Raw genomic sequence first — 19,982 nt, forward strand, 5'->3', positions numbered from 1 at the left:
GTTTCTCGAAAAGAGTAAGGGTGTTACCCCAGCGTCCTGGACACATTTGTGGTGAGTGTACTGGTGCACTATGGCTGCCGTCGCATCATCCAGGTGGTGCTGCACATTGGTGGTGGTGAAGGGGAGTCCCCATTACCTGTAAAGTGCTATGATAAGTGCAAGGAATTATTATTATTATTATTATTATTAAATGTCTTATACCCTCTTAAGGATCACATCCACAATGTCAACAGATTGACAGTTTTGCTAGTACTCATTAAAAATAGACCATAAGGAAACAGATAACTCCACCAATACATTTTAAGATTTATTAGTCACGTCACACAGTCACTGAGGCAGCACTCCGTCTCTGGCACAACAATAAGGAAAGACACAAACGTCAGTATGTTCTTTTCCACGATTTGATGTATAATTGGAGTGGAAGGAGAGGGTTTCTCTTTTGAAGGCTTGGGTGAAAAACATCAAAATCTACTCTCCTCACTCTCTCTAAATAGTCCTCCAGTGCCACCTGCAACAAACAAGACTCTTCATTAATTGAGAAGCAACCGAAAGTGACCCAGAATAGCTAGAGAGATGCCATGATAATGACAACAAAGCAAGGGCTGGCTGTTGGAGAGGTCTTTTTATATACCTCTGCTGTGGCTTCACATTGTACCGGAAAGCAAAAAAAATTAAGTGCCTGCAGAGATCTCTGCATTCCTTTTATTAGCGTGCATGTGTTCGATACTATTTTTAATGTGCGGACAACATGTACTGTACTGGCCTAATGTAATTAAGAACAGTGAGGTTCCGTTTCCTCTCCAGTAGGATCACTGAACTTCAAGCTTCGCAGTCACTATGTTGCCTCATGTAAACTCTTCTCTGTTTGTAGCTCACTAAACGAGAGGTGCAAACCAAGATTTACAAGGTGAAAACTCATTTTCCCTCATTTCCTTCCAATTTTATCAGCAATGTTTGTTTGACAGGGACTTAAACAGAGTGGCATGAAATTATAGCACAGCAAAAGAATACAGGTGGGGTGGAAAAGAAATATGTATGGTTGTTGGTCCAGTTTTACTTATTTTTCTTTTGAATTTTAGTATTTGGCTACACTGCACAAATTATTACTATATACATGTATACAGTAACATTACTAAGAAAACAATCAGTAGATCTCTACTGTGAAAGTTATCCTAAGACAGTTTTCATTACATTTGGATTTTGATTTTCCTAAGTACTAAGGCAGCATGCAAGGCAACAAACATATTGTATTGTTTCCATTAATGTATGAACTATATGAAAACTTCTGCTTAGATGGAAATGAAACACCTGATTACAGTACACTATAAACAGATCTCTCCGATCAGCTATTTGGAAATGTTATTAACTGCCAGAAGATAAATGTTAACTGATATATTTCTGACTTCAAAGAACAACAACGATGTTAGTGAAGTTCCAAATATGTAAAAACTTCTTTTTTTAATTTTCCTGCCCAAATGCTTTGAATTTCTCTTTTGTTTGCACTGGAAATGCCAATTTAGTGTTTATCTAGTCAGATCAGCAGCAATCCTAGAAATCTGCTTGCAGCTGAAATGTTTTAGTTTACCAAATTGAGAAAATGAATTCTGAATACTGAATTGATCTACATTTACTGTAGGTTGTACATACTGTACTTTGTACATGAAAGAACAGAAGTCACTTTTGCATTGTGCATCTATTTTGTGTGAGTCATTTCTATGAATGCATGCATGGACAGGCCTGCTCATTTGTACAACAGAAGTGCATCTAGGACTCACCGTTTGCAAAAAGGCTGGGGAGGCATTCAAAGGTACATTTTTGCTGAACGATCTGGCCTAAAGAAACGGAAAATAATCAAGAGCAAAGCATGAGAATAAAAATGAAGAAACAACAATAATATACAGTATATACAGCAGTGTCCACTGTAAATCCTAGATATTTTGCCTTGTTCCACACTTTTTATTTCTATAATGGTCATTCTATATTAATCTTCTACCGATTTGAGTTTTGTTCTGAAGTATTCCAGACATCTCTATTTTGTACTACAAAAAGTGGCTTTTTAGCTTTATGGGTCTTTAGAGAGGAAGAAAGCATGTTAATGACAAAGAATGTCTGATAATGAGTCTGTTAGATTTGACAGGCAAAATGGTACAAATTAGTAAATTTGATGGATTAGGTCCTACAGCTCTTCATATTGGCCACTTGCGTAATTTATCTCAAGGTGCTGCTCTCCAGGTTTTTTCCGATTCTGATTAGTGTGACTTAAAGATTGCTTAATGACAAGTTTGTTTTTTTCTCAAGGCTGTATGAATGACTCCCAAATCTGTTATAATAGTAGAAAACAATAGTAGAGTAAATTGCTGATGCTCAGAACATATATGTATAGCAAATCCAGATATGTCTCAGTTGGGTCTCTAAACATTTTACACAGCACCTTATATAACGAAGGAAATTCAATTGGTTTTCTGAAGTACCAGTAATTCAATACCAAAAATACCATCATGATTGGATTCTGTCTGGAATAATAGAACAACCCCTGTCACAGCACAAAGTGAGCCAACTTCAGAAAAATAACCTAGGGGCAAAAAGCAGGTAGTTTTGTTTACTCTGAAAGTGCTCTCAAAAGAAAGACCAAGAGAATTACAAACGAATTTGATTCGCACAATCGAGCAGCGCAGCACACCTGCAGTCCACAGGCTCCAGCTCAGCTTTCACTTATGGGAAACACTCACAGAAAAAAGGATTCATTCTGGTGATTGAAGCCAGGCGAAAAGTAAAAAGGAAAACAATTTCCAGATCTTTACAGTGCCTATATTTGGGATACTGAAACTGAAGTAACCAAGGCCTGTGAACATATAGATATATAATAATAATAATAATAATAATAATAATAATAATAATAATAAACCTTGTTTTATATAGCACCTTTAAAAGTGGCTTCTCAAAACACTTGACAGACAAGAATACACAATGAGAGAACACAGCAGAATTACACCGTTACAGTTAGGGTTTGGAATACAGTAGGAAAGGAACAGGGCAGACACAGAACCAGTTCAATAAAAGCCCTTCTGAAGAAGAAGGTTTTGAGACTAGATTTGAAAGGGCTCAGGAAAAATGACTTGCTGATATCCTAGGGGACAGAATTCCAGAGCTGTGGAGAAGAGCAGGAGAAAGGCTCTGTCACCCACAGAGTGTAGACGGGCGCGCGGAACAGACAATTGGATTTGTTGTTTTTTTTTTTCTCTGTGAACACAATCAACATTGCACCTACGTGATGGAGATGCACGTGAGCCTGGCTGGCAATGTCAAACACCACGTCCCGCACCTTCTGCTCCCCACTGCCCCGAATGAAGTCCTCCTGCGAAACGCCGTGCTGAGGAGAAACGAAACGAAACAGGTTCACCAGCACACACCACACACGGCTCACCTCCGTTCCTGACTCTCGACTCCCTCTCACTGTCTCTCCAGTCCCTGGATAGACTCCAGAAAAGGAAACCTAAACTACAGTCCCGTACGTCTAAATGAATACATGCACAGGTTCCGTTTTCCATACCTACAGTCCATTGTCTCCTGCTGGGATTAAAGCTTTTACAATTAATGTTTAAGAGTCATATTTTTTTGATCTGTAAAAAAAAAGAAAAATCGCTCTCTGGAAGCCCCTCAGCTGATTTTCATGATTCCTCATGGGTCCAATGCGAAAACTTCTTCATGTCAATCTCTGTGTTTCTTCACTCAAATGAGCTCATTGCATCCCTAGTGTTTCATTACCCCTATACCTGTAGCTCAGTGCCCTGCATAAGTACTGGGACAGTGAAGTCAAAAGTGCTATTTTGGCTAGAGAGCAAAGGCAAAATCAAACACTACACACTTACAGCTCTTTTATGTGTACAGTCAATGCAATAGGAAACACCTGACCAGTAAGAAACACCTGGCAGCCCCAATAATTATGCTCACCTGAAGTGTGGAGATTGAACATGAAAAAATGATATTTTTCTAACATACTGTATAAGCACAGAAATAAAAGGTGAAATTCTCATAATATTCATATATAACACTCAGAATAACACAATCACAGTACAGTATATACATTATAGTAAGACTATACTTTGTAGTATAGTCAAATATATTATACTTGTAGAACATACATGATATATTTTTATTTGTATATATTATATAGTATGATATAATGTATGTATGTATGCCCTGTGCTGAACTGGCTCTGGCTCCTCCGTCACCCTGTATTGGATAAAGAGGGTAGAAAATGGCTGGATAATGGTGAATATATAGTGTGTATACTGTATATTATACCTGTCATACAACAAAATGGGTTCAATACAGTCACATATGTCACAGCTGACCAATTTATAATACCAAGATATATACAGATTTTATGGATTAAAATGGCTAAAATGATGGTATTATTTAATTAATTAAATGTTTTTTATTGGCTGGGTAACTTATTTAATCTGGACCATAAATAACTGTATATTGAAACAACTCTTACTTGCGCTTAAGAACATGAAACAGATGTTAACATGTCAGATGTCGGGTTTACCTGAGGCAACCCAAACTTTTAAACTCAGCGCAGTGAAAGAAAGTGCTGTTTCCTTGACAGGCTGCATTGCGCTCTGCTCCCAAGGCTGCGTGCTGGCTCTGGCACCGGTCAGGGGCAGCTCACTAGAGCTGCCTTTGTAGTGCGACTGAAAAGAGTTTCAGGCCGGCCCATGACAGAGAGAGATGAAGATAAAAGCGCGAGAGAAGGGAAACCATAACAGCCCCACAGCAGTGGCAGGTGGAGAGTGAGAGCACTGACAAAAATTCAAGGGAAGCCAAAATGATTCACGGAATAAAGAGGGTTCTGAACATAAATCTAAGCAGTTTGTTTTTTCGGCAATGAGGAATGCAAGTGCAGATAGTCAAACTGGCACATCGTCACCCTAATAGTATTAAACAAAGTTCCTTGTGTGGGCGGTAGCTGGCTGGAGCCCTAACTTACAGACCACAACTGCTTCTCCAATCAGATGTAAGTTTCCTTTAGGGCTCTGGGCAGCTTGCAGTGCATCAGACTAAGATGAGGCCATTCAAGTAGGACCAGATGTACTTGGACAGGTGGGTGTGTTGCCCAGCCTTAAAACAACCAGCTCAGTACGCGACAACAATAACAGGCGATTCCAACCCGCTTTCAAAAGGTGCCTCGCGCCTTTATTTCCTGCCTCTTCATCTCTTGCTCACAATTTGTGCTACAGCTGGCCCTCAGCTATTCCTCCTGCTAGAAGCAACGTCTGGCAAAACATTCTCAGAGCCGTCTTTGCTGGGAAGTCCAATGATGCATCTTGGAGTGTAGCAGTGATATATGTATTCTGAGGGAGAAGCCTTTTTGCTGAACTAGCTGAAACAGTGATGTACAGTACATACAGCTTGAATGTCACATAATAAAGGTGTAATAAATTGTTAATATGACAAAAAAGAAACGTTATCTAACAAGTCCTGTTATAATCCATATTGGAAATTATACACTATCTTGTGTCTTTGAATTAATGTTGAAAACATCTAGCAGACGGAGTGTTCCAGCTGCATATGTGATCTGTGAAATCCAACAGTGCCCCCTGTCTTCTTGAACAGTTGAGGAAAACTGAAGCAAAGGCAACGTCCCCTAACTGAACTATTTTACTTAAAGCCATGTAAATCTGATAAGCAAAAACAAAAACTCCTCCGTATCACACACGGATCTCCCGCGAGTTGTGCTTTAAAGAGAATTATGAAATCTCTCTAAATTATTAAAAAGAAAAGCTGAGCAATACCACAGTTGAATGAATGCCTTACGAATGCAAAAATGGTGATTCCTCAGCTTCATGCCATGTTTCTCTACCTGGTTCATAGTATAAGGAGGTGAAATCTGGGAAGCACTGTTGGTTGCCCTGTGGCTGGGAATGTTAGCTCCTGTCCGAGGTGATAACCTCAATGGCCAGTTTTTTCCCCGGTGCTTACCAGCATGCAGATATCCATGGGGAGGTAAACCCTGCGTCTCCGGCTGTGGTAGGGGGTTGCTCTTAGACACGTGACTATTCCCTGGGCCTTTCCTATGTGACTGGCAGCATGGTCTGCATGGACATCCTTCACGCCTGGAGAGAGACAAAAGCGCATGGGTTCAACAATCACAACTCCTGCTCGCAAATTCACTCAGCCGTCCGCAATGTCACGTCGGCAACTAGGGCTTCCAAACTCTCGAATGGCTGGAGACGAGAAAAAGCCATACGTCCCACCAGCAGTCTTTCCAACACGTTTTCAACAAGTGTAATTCCTGCGAGAGAAAATACTGACCAATCCGAATCCAAACCCATAACTGAGATTCCCTGTGAAGGAGCACTGACCCACTGCTTAAAAGTACTCTTGAAATGTGAAATCAGCGGACAACCCCAAACAAGTTGGGGTAGCAAACACTATTTAAGAAACAAGGTCTTAGACTCAGGAGAGCCTAGAATGAACCCAGAAATAAGCTGATAAACAGTGCATGAATTAAATATGAAGAATCATTGCATGAATTAAATATGCTGTAGCTCTTGCCAGAAATAAGTTGTGTTCGGGTGGATGGATGAATAAAATATAAATAAGTGTAAACGTGTTACTTTAGAATAGCAAAGATAGGTATAATCTATTAACTTGGAGGCTAGCTTTTTTCAGTAGAGAGGTTCCATCTTATTTCAGCACGTAGTGGAAGTGACATAACCTACCGTACAATTCTTTCTATTCAACTGCTGAATTTTAGTCATTCCAACAGCTGAAGAGAACACTTTTGAAAAGGTTGCCTTTTGGAAAAAATAAAGACTTTAATCGATTTGGCCTTTTCCGACTTTGACATTTGACATTCTCTTAATTTTTTTGTGTTAAAAAAAATCAATGTCAAACACAGATGTAGAGGGTAAAAAAACAACAACACTAAATCACTCTCACAAGTTTCAGCCTTTGTCTCACTGCTAAAAACCACTTTCATATGAGACACAAGAAAAGTTACAAATGGGATTAGGCCATTCAATCCATCTAGTTCGTTTGGCAGTTAGCATCTAATTGATCTGATAATCAACACCCATTTGTTTCCTCAAAGAAGCTGTGGTATTGCTTTCAACAACAGGGCTGGGTGGCTTGTTCCAGATTCCCACAGGAGTGCCTCATGTTCTTGGGTTTAAAGACACCTCCCTGAAATTGTACCACAATTACTACAAGTACCACTTGTATCCCTTGGTTCATGTTCTGCTGCTGATTCTCGAGTACAAGTTTGCTTACATTAAAAAGAGAAATACCTACTGTACATTAGGGGCTACAAAATTGACACCTACTGCAAATTATTTCAGCTGTAGCTTCACTTTTGTGGATAAATGAGAACTGGGAGGACGTAATGAATATTGAATTAGCAATTACAGCATTGATGAAGAAAAACACAGAATCCCAGGTGAAGCTGTGTTTCCAGGGAAATGGGGTGATACACATTCATCATGGTTTTCTTTTTTATAAAAGCCAGAGCTGGAATGGGATTTAATTAATTTGTGACAAGTTCTCCATGGCAACTCCATGGAGTTTCAGCTTTAGGAGAGGTCCTATTTCCTGTATTATCCAGAAGAGAAAGAAGCACAGAACTGACCGACCGGTGAGCCCATGGACCTCAAATATGAGTTCGTTAGAGTCTCTTGGAGAAAACTTAATTTTGGAAGAAAAATAATTTTGCAACCAGGAGAAACCTAGAGAAGCTTAGATGCCAGGTTATGATTTAGAGAGGGACTTAAGAAGAGAACTGGTGCTTATACAGAGCTATGCTTTCTGTTTTGGCATACAGTTTGCTTTGGAGCATATCCCCGCACTGTAAACAGAAAAATAACAATTTTTACCTTATGTCTGCATTTGCGCAACTGTTTTTCCTAATACACCGCTCAAAGACTCTGTTTAAACTCCCTCCCTCAGGTATGTAAATGTATGCCACAGCAATTGTTTATTTGTTTGCAGGAGCTCTCAATAAGGCCCAGCCTAGCTATCTTTGGGGTTGATGATATATGTTTATTTTGTTTGTACACCACCACAATAAAGGGCTGTTACAAAACAGAGGAATACAGGCAGAAATTGCACTCTGACATTTCACTTTTCAATACCCACAAAACTGCTGACTGATAAAAGTCTGGTTCCGTGGAAGGAAGCCAGACCCCTCCATTTGTTTTTTCCTGCAGATCTCCAGAATCTCTCATTAAAGTAAAATATACTGTGCTGCGGTTTACAAGGTGCTGTTGGCTTTCTGACCACAAATAATAAAGATGAAATATATAAAACATAAAAATAAAAACAAAATATGAGTCATTCCATTCCTCTTGGCTGACAACACAAATAACTGGACACTTTCTCGTGGAAAAAGAGATGAAATGACACACTAGACTAGACAGTCCAGGGCTCCAGCTCTCTCTCCATGCCGAGAGAACCTCAGGCATGCTGAGATGAAAGCCTGTTTAACAGAACTTCACAGGGAGACAGGAACTTCAAGCCTACAGGAGGTCTCCTCGTTTCTTTTATGAAACTTGCTTGTTCAATGAGCTACGCTCATCCCAAATGTTAAAGCAAATCCTACTGGTGTTTTTATCAGCAGGGTGTTGACTACATCCATTTAGATGTATTAAAACCAAGACATACAGTATGCAAATATGTTTCTCTGGGCTGAAGACAAGCGCTTAAAAGCTTGTGACATTCAAACTCATCTCTGCTCTGTGTGTTAATCCATTTCCATCTGGCATGTGCTGACAGCAGGTATCTGAAGGAAACTGCAAACCATTATTTCCTTCACAAGCTTAATTTTAATGAAAATCTTAAAATCTTAAAACAACTTCTTGATGTTTCCATCTCCTAGGTGAATTGGGGATAAAAGCAACAGGATCCTGGATTTGGTTATTTTAGTTTGGGGGGGTTAAACTGGCTAGTACACCAGTAACTTAGAAACTGTAATTCTAGGCAAACACAATCGTTTTCAAAGTTTAAACAGATATAGCAGGGTCCTGTTGCATCTCCAAAGAGGGAACTCTGAAATGATCATACACTTGCAGAAATAGTTGTTTAAGCGCAATGGCAGTCGACAGTGTCCACCTTCTAATTGTAAGCCAACCACCCCATACTGGGGTGTATGACAAATTGATTCACGTACTTGCATATAAAGCATTAATTATTTCAATTAACGTGTTAACATATGGCTTCACCCCGAAGTCCATGACATATAAAGGGGGACAGACTTAATTCACCACTGAAGTGTAGCCCCACCTGGGAGAACCTCAGCATCCATTCGGAACCAGCTGCCCGCCTGCACAGCAGGTCAGACGGAGGAGAGAGAACAGGCTTATTTAGAATTCAGGAGGAACTTTAGGTAGGCTAGACTGTTCAAGCCCAGAGCAGACATCAACCAAGATACTACTGTTAGCACCACTACTTTGCTTCCGGACATTTGCGTTCAGAAAAACTAACAATCTGTACACTGGCACCTTAAGCTGATTTAGCAGGAGGAACACTCAACAATTTTTCTTTTACCTGGTAAAAGAAGGACGGTGTGCTGAACAGCGCATTATAATATTTAAGTAGTTGTCAATAATATCACAATCTTCAGTACTGAATTTATATTAGTGAATCTAAATCACATCCTCTAAGCCACTGGTTCCCAATTCAAGCTCTGTGTTAGATCACAAGCTCCATCTCTGGACAAAAAGAGGTTGAAAGCAGGAAACAGAATCCCAGCAGGAGTGCTTCAGTGCATCATTCTATTTTGACTTCAATGTTACAAAAAAAATAAACCCAATGCATTATTGGAGAAACACATTTGTTAAATAAAAAATAACCTTATAAAGACAATATCAACATAGAAAAAAAAACTTCAAGTTCTTGGATAAAAGTGTTAATTTTGCTCAAACAGCTACTCTTACCAACTGTGAACCAACAACCCAGTAGTCTCGGCTGTCATGTTCTAGATTTTGATCACTGTAGCTTTTGTGGGGGTTACTGAAAAAAATTCAATATATATAAAACTTTAAATTGTGTTAATTGTACAATCTGTTAGGTAAAGGTAAAAAAAAATCAAATTTCTTTAATAACTTTAATATCCTGACAGATCTGTGTTAGTTCCGATCTTTTTCTGCGATGTTTTCTCAAATGGAAAATACTGGTGTTAATTCATCCTGATGGTAAAAAGTTTTGGAATTCAGATCAAAGTGTACAAGAATAACTCACAGGCAACCCAAGAGAAGTATCTAGAGTTACAAGAGGTGCAAGGGAGGAACTACTGGTTACAATGCAGGACTTCCAAACAAGTAGTTGATGAAGACACTGAAAAAATAAAACTTTCAGTTTTGTACATTTTAAAGGCTGAGGACAAATACACATTTGATTCGTAATCATTTTTAGAAAAAATATAACTCTTCCTGAGTGAAGCTGTGGGCACACACTGCTTACCTAGGGATTCCAGAAGCAGATACAGCAGAGAGGACTGAGTGTTCTCTGAGTAGGACTCCAGCTCTGGAAGGCTTCTGTAAGCCCTATCATCCAGATCTTTCTCCTGTGAAATACATCCATACAAACAGAAGCATTGTTAAATCATAGCTTCTAGCAAGAAACCACACATTTAGTTTTTAAAACCAGGAAAGTCAAATAAAGGCTGAGAAAGGCAAAAAAGCAGGATAACACACTGGACGACATTTGCTTATTTTAAAATGCCAGTTCTGATAACCCATCCTTTTTTGTATAGTTTGAAGTGGAAAATGATCAATTTGGATTTAAACCCTTTTACAGCACTTTACAGGATCCTATCTGTACTTCTGAAGTTAAAATGTCTGTTTCTTAGTAATTTTCCCCGTTACATCCAAATGCAATTTTCAGTTAACATTCACATTAAAAAAGAAGCCAAGAACCAGGAGAAAAATTACTGCACTCTTCACTCACTCTTTCTTTAATGATCCTTAAGAGCCACCTCTTAGTCAGACTGTGTTTCTTCACTGCCTGTCGAACAAACAGTATGTTAGTTTCTACACCCTAATCTAGAAAGCCCATAATTATATTGCGAAGCAACAGTATACTGATCATCAAAAGCTAACAATGAAAATTAAATTTTCAAAACACGTTGAAAGTGTAATTTGTGAGCGCACCAGTATTTAATGTATGGAGTACAATGCAGTGATAATGAGGCATTGAATGGCATTGTTATATCGAGAAAGTGTTAAACAAATGAGCTTTATGATACAAACATTCTTGCAAGGATGCCTAGAATAGACAAGAGCCTTCAATTCCCCACTCATTTATCACTTCAAGTAGCATTTGTTCACAGAGAAAAAAAATGATTTCCTCTTTATTAAACTCCCTGCAAATGCAATTATTTAACAAAAAAGTCTATAAAATGTGCTACATTAGAAACTCATAAACTAGAAAAGAAAAACATTCTGCTGAATTTTACCTGTAAAGAACTGACAAGAGAATAACTATTTTTTTGCACCTGGTCATTTTAGTTAAACTCTATAGTATGTACTGGCACGCACAACACTGCCAGAAATTCTTAAGCAAATGCAGTGAAACAGAGATTCGTGACTGTGGTCTTCAGTGCACCTGTTGGTTTGCGGTGCAGCAGGTTTTATGGAAATAATCTCAGTACTAGCATCTTCAAAGCAGAAGTAAAGGATTAAGCAGGTCCAGTTAGGTGACAGTTCCCAGCCTTGCCCTGAGTGACAGTCCCCATTGGCCCTATTTAAATAACCAAAGTTTAACCTACAGTACTGTGCTTGAAACAATTTCATTAAGACAATTGTAGCACAGTTTCCAGAGGTTCAGAAGTAATTTCGGGATGGTCTGAAATGCAAACATGAACATCAGACAGCACAGCTGGCGGCTCCTGCTGTGACTGATCACATGCGCACGTTTCCCAGTTCCTTACAATCTGCTAGTTTAAGGTTTGAGTAGTAAATGGGTCTCCAGGGGGAGGGCTTGCTAATGCACGTTAAGGTTTAATTAATGTGATTTAATTCTTCTCTGCAGATCTTAAAATGACTGAAATCTCAAAGAAGGCATGAACACCACCTGGCTTGAAGAATTTGGGGACCCCACCAGTAAAAAGCTCTGTAAGTTTGTAAAAGCTCCCACAAACCCTCCAGAGTTCAGCTGTGACTGGCTGATGTGGGGGCTCATCCCTGAAGATCTCCTCCACAGCGTTCTTCCAAAACTGCATCCGCATCAGGCCTATAGTCTTCTGCGACACTGCGTCCTTCACCTGGATACACAAGTAAGATTCAGGGCTGCTCAGACGAACTTCACAGACTTACATTTCGCCAATGCCATTGCTACCAAACAGATTAATCAGAGGTTATGATTTTAGTAGGACACACATATCTGACACACATTGGACTGTAATTCATTAAATCATTTTGAACACATGTATTGATATTTGAAAATCACATCAAACCCAGTAAATGCACACCACCCTGTAACACAACATTAACTCTGAATTCATCAAGCACCTTAAACAGAGGCACATTAAAACATTTCCCAAAACCCTGCCTTTCACCACAGATGGCTTTCATATTAGTCTTGTAATACCAATACGTCTTCTGACAATTTATTCTAATGGATAACAAGTCAACACAATAATCTTTTAAAGGGAAAACCATTCACAGATGATAAAGCTACTAATGTCTGTTTTCATACAGCACTATGGTTCATGCTCAATGACCTCTAACAGTGTTGAACACACATTAAGAGACTGATTAAATAATCACCCTCCTTGAATTCACAAAGATAAATTTATATGTATTATATGACTGGCACATAAGTAATGGACGCACATCAAATACAACATATTCTATGTAAAAGAATGTGCATTGTTGGTTCTCTTACCCTTTAAAATATTAGCTAAAATATACATGCATGCAAAGAGAAATATAGCTGGGCTAACTGAATGTAATAATGTTACAAGCAGCTTAGATTAATAAGGTTTCTTGTGTCACTCCAAGTAGACCATCTTAAGAAAAAAACTATTAGGTTATCCTGCTACTCTTTACTCCGTGCTAAAGTGTGGCTCACAGGAAAATAAGAATGCACACAGAAAAGTAAGAAAATATGATTGATTTGTTTAAAAGAAATGCATAGCGAAAAAAGGCTGACCTAATATTTCAGATATAACCAGTGGACCCAATTTTCAAACTTTACCTGAACTGGGAACTTTCAAACAAATCAGGAACATACTGTAGTTCAGGCGTTAACACAATCCGATCAATGGCAAGAAGAGCAGACCTTTACTGTGCAAGGGCTTTAAAGGCCAGTCTTCGAGGGCTGAAAGCCTTTTCCAAATTAATACCTTTTGATTTAGGGGCAATTTTAAAATTCCTCCCTATTTTAGCGTGTCCCAGTGCACGTAAGAGTCATGGATGGATGGATGGATGGATGGATGTTTGCCCATTATGCCTTCCGGCATGTAGGGGCAGCAACATCCTGTTGCTGTTTCCGTAGCATTAGTTTTTTACAGGACAGGGTTGTTTGCCTTGTGCCCAACCTCCAACATGGAGGACCTGGTGCCCGACATGGGAGACAAACCCACTACCCTGAGATCATGAGTTTCATCTCTACCAACAGAGCTAGTCGGGGCCTACATAGAGTCATGGTCACCCAAATGGTTTCTAAAAGCAGAATTATCATATGGTGAAGGATGCTGTCTGAGGTCAGACCATCAGTGACCACACCAAGATCCGAGTGGTAAACTCTGTTGGCATGCCAGTTTTTTGAAGGTGGACTGGCTCTTCAACGACCAGCTATAGGTCTAGAACCAAATTTGTTTCTTTTTTTGTACTTCTAATAGAGCTTCTTATTTACCTTAGTTTACCCATCTTTTTTTTTTTAATCTCTATGATAAAGGCTTGCTATTGCAAACCTTTACTGTTTAAGTCATTCTTTTGAAGGCTTTCTTTGATATCACGTGTATGTGTCCTGAGCACTACAGTCACGCATGGTGCTGTTGGTAGACATCAGAGGAACCAGCAGGCAATACTGTTCCATCCATGGCAGGAGAGAACACCCAGGCTGGCACTCACTGCGTCAGTCCAAGCCTCAGCACAAGACACAGCACAAGACACGTTACTTGTGCCTCATCCTTCACATTTCCTTTGCCTGGACAGACATTCCAGGATGTCAGAATGTCACCAGAATGGATGAGAGAAGGCCATCTGGCTGCCCGGTTTCATCTGATCTATTGTATTTCTGTATGGTGTGAGACATGAAATGCCCTAGCTAGAACTCACCTTCTCCTTGCCAGGAATGGGACAATTCAGAGTAGCCAAACCTAACTTGTTTGTCTCTCTGAGATGACCTGAGCACCTCATAAAGACCTACATGAACACTGGAAGAACTTGGAATCAACTATAGAACCTCACAGGCCAAACATGGAAGCACAGAGCCCCTAATATGTCAAAATAACTCTTCCAGTGCTTAAGATAAGACCAGATCACTTTATCAGCCATATACAATTTCTTGCATTAGGAATTTGTCTTTTCGCATACCCCAGCTTGCTCTCCATGAGACACACAGACAGAGAGAGAAGCTTGGGGTCAGAGCGCAGGGTCAGCCATTTATACGGCACCCTTGGAGCAGTTGGGGTTAAGGGCCTTGCTCAGGGGCCCTACGGAGTAGGATTCCTCTGCTGGCCGCAGGATTTGAACCGGCAACCTTCCAGCCACAGACACAGATCCTTAACCACAGAGCCACCACTCCAGGACGCTTTCAGATCATGTTTTATTTGGTCTTTAGTCATCTAGTCATTAAAATATAGACTTTGTGTTTATGCCCCACCCGTTTTCATAATCTGAAGGAACATAGTGTAAAATATGTGACATTTGTATTACCTGTCTTTCCAGAAAAGTTTCTTTCTTTAATTAGTGTCTGTACCATTTCCTAATGGCCATGTATCATCTGTTGCACCTCTTTGCACTTCTTACATGCTTGTTCTGTAACTTGATATTCTTGTATATATTTGACACAGTAACCGTTTTTTTACATGTACCGTAAAGTGCTTTGAGATGTTACTTTTAAAGACGCCCCCCCCCCCCCCCAAAAAAATAAAGTTTATTATTATTATTAAACATCAACTTCTGACACTGAAAACTGTATCCTACTAAAATAATAATAGGATAACAAAATATGCTATTTTTTTACATATTTACAAAACTAGCCTATTAATTACAGGTATGCTGGAAATATCTTTATGCGTGTATATTTGTATTACATCGGTCTTCCAGGACACCACAAAACCAGCAAGATACAAATAAGCACAAATACCTGCCTGAGCCAGTTCCACGTTGAAAGCTCTCAGTGCAATGGAGGACCGACGCAAGGCCACAGGCATTAACAGGGAACAGATGAACCCCTCATAGTCTCTCACCCTGTCACCATAATCAAAAGAGTCATTATGAATATAATAATAATAATAATAATAATAATAATAATAGTTTCTTTAATAGCCCTATACAATTTCTTGCATTAGGAATTCGTCTTTTCGCATACCCCAGCTTTTCTCCATGGAGACACAGACACACAGACAGGGAGAGAAGCTTGGGGTCAGAGCGCAGGGTCTGCCATTGTACGGCGCCCCTGGAGCAGTTAGGGTTAAGGGCCTTGCTCAGGGGCCCAACGGAGTAGGATTCCTCTGCCGGCCGTGGGATTTGAACCGGCAACCTTCCAGTCACAGGCGCAGATCCAGAGTACTTATTATGCAGGTAAAAGTCTTGCCTCCCTTCCTGTTACATGCAAAACTGAACGATGTGACAATCAGAAACAGACACAAACCTACATTGATCCTTTTTATAACCTCTAACCTCTAACAAGGTTCAAATACTTAGGTCCAGTCAGGTTTGTTTTGGATGATCATGAAGTAGGGGCTCTCGTCCGGTGCAAGCTTCAAGTCCCAACTCTTGACTCTTGAGAGACTCTTCTCTCTCCTTCTGCCCTGCTTCTAGTTTCCTTCCCTGTTTCTCCTGTGCTCTTAATGTGATCTTATATTGAGTGTTTCTGTACTGCTCATTGATAATCATTAACCTGCAACATACCTAGGTATACTAAGGAAAACTTTACAAATGTTTTATTTTTGCTCCCTGACCTCAGCAAACATCCTCTCTGCTTTGATGCTAGAAGTGTTTACTCTCCCAGGTGTCATAAACTTTATCTAAAATCCAAGGGACACTTTTCAGTCACCTAAAGCTGTAACTATCTTAGCCAAAGTTGTTCCTTCAGATGTTTTCCACATGGGAGGGCTAAAATACAGATTGGCTTGACAAGCAACCCAAAAACCAAAAGCTCCAGTTAATAAAACAAAAGCAAATTTATAAGCTTCTGCAAGGCTTGGCACCTCAATACCTGGCTGACTTATTATCAATCTACTTTCGGACTCTGACATGGGTTCAATGTGTCCCCCAAGCTTGTCTACATTCTATGGATAACAGCGCCTTGCCCCAGAGCTCTGGAATTCTAACCCCAGAGATATCAGAGTCACCTACCCCAAGTGCATTTAAATCTGGACTCAAAACCTGTCTTTCCAGAAATGTTTCTGTCTTTAATTAGTGTCTGTACCATTTCCTAATGGCCATGTATCATCTGTTGCACCTCTTTGCACTTCTTACATGCTTGTTCTGTAACTTGATATTCTTAGATATATTTGACACAGTAACCGTTTTTTTTACATGTACCGTAAAGTGCTTTGAGATGTTACTTTTAAAGACGCCCCCCCCAAAATATAAAGTTTATTATTATTATTAAACATCAACTTCTGACACTGAAAACTGTATCCCAGTAAAATAATAATAGGATAACAAAATATGCTATTTTTTTACATATTTACAAAACTATCATATTAATTATAGGTATGCTGGAAATATCTTTATGCGTGTATATTTGTATTACATGGGTCTTCCAGGACACCACAAAACCAGCAAGATAAAAATGAGCACAAATACCTGCCTGAGCTAGTTCCACGTTACACGTTATTGTACAGTTCCAGGTTACAATATTTCCTGAAAAAGGAAGAGGTCACATGGAGACTCTACATTTTTCACAGAAATTAATCTAAATATTATACTGTCCTTCATTGACTGGGCAGTGAATCAAGCATGATTACACTCTGAAGCACACAATTTATGAAATAATCAACACACTTTTGAGTAAACACTCAATCTGGTGCGTCCACCAACACCACATTAAAGATGCGTACATATCTAACAACGTCTACATAGCTGGCAACTAGACAAACTATTTTGCGGTTACAAATATCAGCTGCTCTGTGGCTTGTGTGTCCAATACAGGTACCGAAAGATTGTGCAGGTTTCTATCTCTCTCCAAAGATGAGGCAATTTATGAGCTCGGAGAAGTTGTTAAATTCGTCATTATTAAGCCCATCACGATCTGATCGATGATGAGAGCGGAAAAGGGATTAAGACCACAGACACGGAGGCACTCCGGAACCAGAACTCGACACCTTTGATTCCGAGAACCCAAGTGAGCTCACCTGACAAGCTCAAGGCAGTACTTCTCACTGTGCTGGGACTGTCCGCTCGAAGACTCCCTGATCACAGTGCTGCACTGGGGCACTGTGAATCTCGGCACCAAATGCACCGATGGCGAAAACACTTTCCCGTGGCAGGGAAACGAAGAACGTCTAAACGCTGGAAATCCACTCCTGCTGCAAATGCAAGCTGCCATGTTGAGACGGATCGGTAACCCTTCGCCTTTGACCTTTGTCCTCTAGTGTTTTTTTTGTCCTCTAGTGTTTTACACCTTACAAATCCTCCGTCAACAACAACAACAATAAAAAAACTTTTGTTGTAGCCGGTCTTTTGCGAAACAGAATGTATGAAGTAATTTAACGTGTATATATATATAAAAAAGAACGCAAAATAATAATCGCGGTAATGTCACATTCACCTTCAAAGAACCTACTATCAACATGGTAGAACTATTTATGGTGTGCAAAGCTACCACAACTTCTGGGAGCTTAGACCTAAAGCTTCCCTTATATTCCCCTTGATTACATATTTGCGAGACCCTGCCTGCATTTTGGGAAAGCAACTGGAATTTATTTTCAAAATCCTGTATTCGCAATCCGCTCCTCCTAGCGGTGACTTCTGTCAGCTCTCAACTTCCGGTTAGTGGTACCTCACGGACAGTAGCAAACCAGTTTCAGTAGCGTGATGTCCCAGCTTCACACTGCTCTGCAAAAATCAAGTCTTACATTTTTGTAATCCTCAAAAACATACAGATTTGTTTCCGCACCGCTCAACTAAACCATTTACGTTACACCTCGTTTCTTGGCAAGAGCCTAATTCCTTTTGACAATATACTGTTGATCTACATTTGTTTTTTTCTGATCAATTATATCTAGAGTTCAATCAGTCGACAATAATATTTGGGGCTTCAAACCCCGAAATTGTAATCCTCCAATCTGACTCAAGAAAACAGTATTTTTCTAGATTGAAATCATTGCAACGACGATACATTATAATGTTGCAACAACCAGGCACTCCGTTAACGATATAATTTTAAAAATGCATTTCAATCATTTAAATAAATTGAAAGTGTCACAGATTTAAAAATAAATAATAATAATTGCTTACACTTATATAGCGCTTTTCTGGACACTCCACTCAAAGCACTTTACAGGTAGTGGGGACTCCCCTCCACCACCACCAATGGATGATGCGACGGCAGCCACGGTGCGCCAGAACGCTCACCAAACATCAGCTATCAGTGGGGAGGAGAGCAGAGTAATGTAGCCAATTCGTAGATGGGGATTATTAGGAGGTCATGATTGGTAAGGGCCAATGGGAAATTTACACCCCTACTGTTTTCGAAAAACACCCTGGGATTTTTAATGACCACAGAGAGTCAGGACCTCGGTTTTACGTCTCATCCGAAGGACGGCGCCTGTTTACAGTATAGTGTACCTGTCACTATACTGGGGCATTAGGACCCACATGGACCGCAGTGAGTGCCCCCTGCTGGCCCCACTAACACCTCTTCCAGCAGCAACCTTAGTTTTTCCCAAGTCTCCCATCCAGCTACTGACCAGGCTCACAGGAGCTTAGCTTCAGTAGGTTGCCAGTTGTGAGTTGCAGGGTGATATGGCTGCTGGCAAATCACCAGCAGCCATATCAGCCTGATTAAACTGATATTTAATCAGTATCACGGAGGCAGAAGTCGCTCCGTTATGAATTTCACGTCTCGGGATGAAAAAACCCATCCTTCGATGTTCAAGATTTTTCTTGAGATTAAATCTGACATTGTAATGTACGGGTTGTAATGTACATTGTAATGTTGCATGTCCTTCCCAGATCTGTTATTCTCTAGAAGGATCAGAATTCCTTCACCATTCCAAAAACGCGCCGGGTGGGGGGCAAATCTTAGTGTTCCTGGAAGGGATACCTACCGATATCCGGGATGTTGTCTTGTGTTGCAGCCTATTCTTCTGGGGAGCAGCTACTCTTAGCCTGAATAAGTGGTTTTCTAGGACAATGTTGTGCTACACGGCTTTGATCATCCATGGAGCTCAAACACGATGTTGCCAAGAGACCTGGCCAACTAAATCCCTTCTACAACCTCGGTAACATACCCAGTCAACTAGTGAAATGACTCAGGCTTGAACCTGCAATCACAGCTCAGCCTGCACTCACCTTTATCTGCTCAACGCCTAAAGAGTCACTGTAGGCATTTTTTAGTGTCCAATCATACGCTTGGTATCGGATTCAGTGCTCTGAAATATTTCACACAGTAATACATGAATAAACAGCATTTTTACAAAAGTAATGCAATGAAATAAATATCTACGAAAGTTAAAACATGTTAATAAATTGTTACACACAATACTTCTGTGAATTCAATCCTATGATGTAGATGCAGCAGCAAGAACTATTAAATGTACAATGCGTAAAGGCACCATAGATTGATAGAATACCTTGAAC

General features: G+C 39.9%; 1 protein-coding gene across 1 annotated transcript; it reads right to left on the reverse strand.

Moving 5' to 3' along the window:
- Window positions 1-294: 294 nt before the first annotated feature.
- Window positions 295-18,127, reverse strand: ndufaf6 (NADH:ubiquinone oxidoreductase complex assembly factor 6). Its single transcript, XM_088601191.1, has 9 exons — window positions 17,534-18,127; window positions 15,320-15,419; window positions 12,140-12,262; window positions 10,948-11,004; window positions 10,462-10,564; window positions 5,986-6,119; window positions 3,269-3,370; window positions 1,776-1,832; window positions 295-508 (listed from the first exon to the last, which is right to left on the reverse strand). Exons 1-9 carry the CDS (start codon window positions 17,725-17,727, stop codon window positions 380-382), a joined length of 999 nt encoding a protein of 332 aa, XP_088457317.1. The 5' UTR covers window positions 17,728-18,127; the 3' UTR covers window positions 295-379.
- Window positions 18,128-19,982: the final 1,855 nt, after the last annotated feature.

This window comes from Lepisosteus platostomus, chromosome 12 (assembly GCF_059453375.1).
Source record: "Lepisosteus platostomus isolate fLepPlt1 chromosome 12, fLepPlt1.hap1, whole genome shotgun sequence".
Lineage (NCBI taxonomy): Eukaryota > Metazoa > Chordata > Actinopteri > Semionotiformes > Lepisosteidae > Lepisosteus > Lepisosteus platostomus.

Coding starts and splice junctions, on each gene's coding strand:
- ndufaf6 (XM_088601191.1), bottom strand. CDS start 17,727: ATGGCAGCTTGCATTTGCAGCAGGAGTGGATTTCCAGCGTTTAGACGT. Junction 12,263..15,319: donor TCAACGTGGAACTGGCTCAG/GCAGGTATTTGT, acceptor TTGTGTATCCAG/GTGAAGGACGCAGTGTCGCA. Junction 6,120..10,461: donor TCTGCTTCTGGAATCCCTAG/GTAAGCAGTGTG, acceptor GTCTCTCTCCAG/GCGTGAAGGATGTCCATGCA.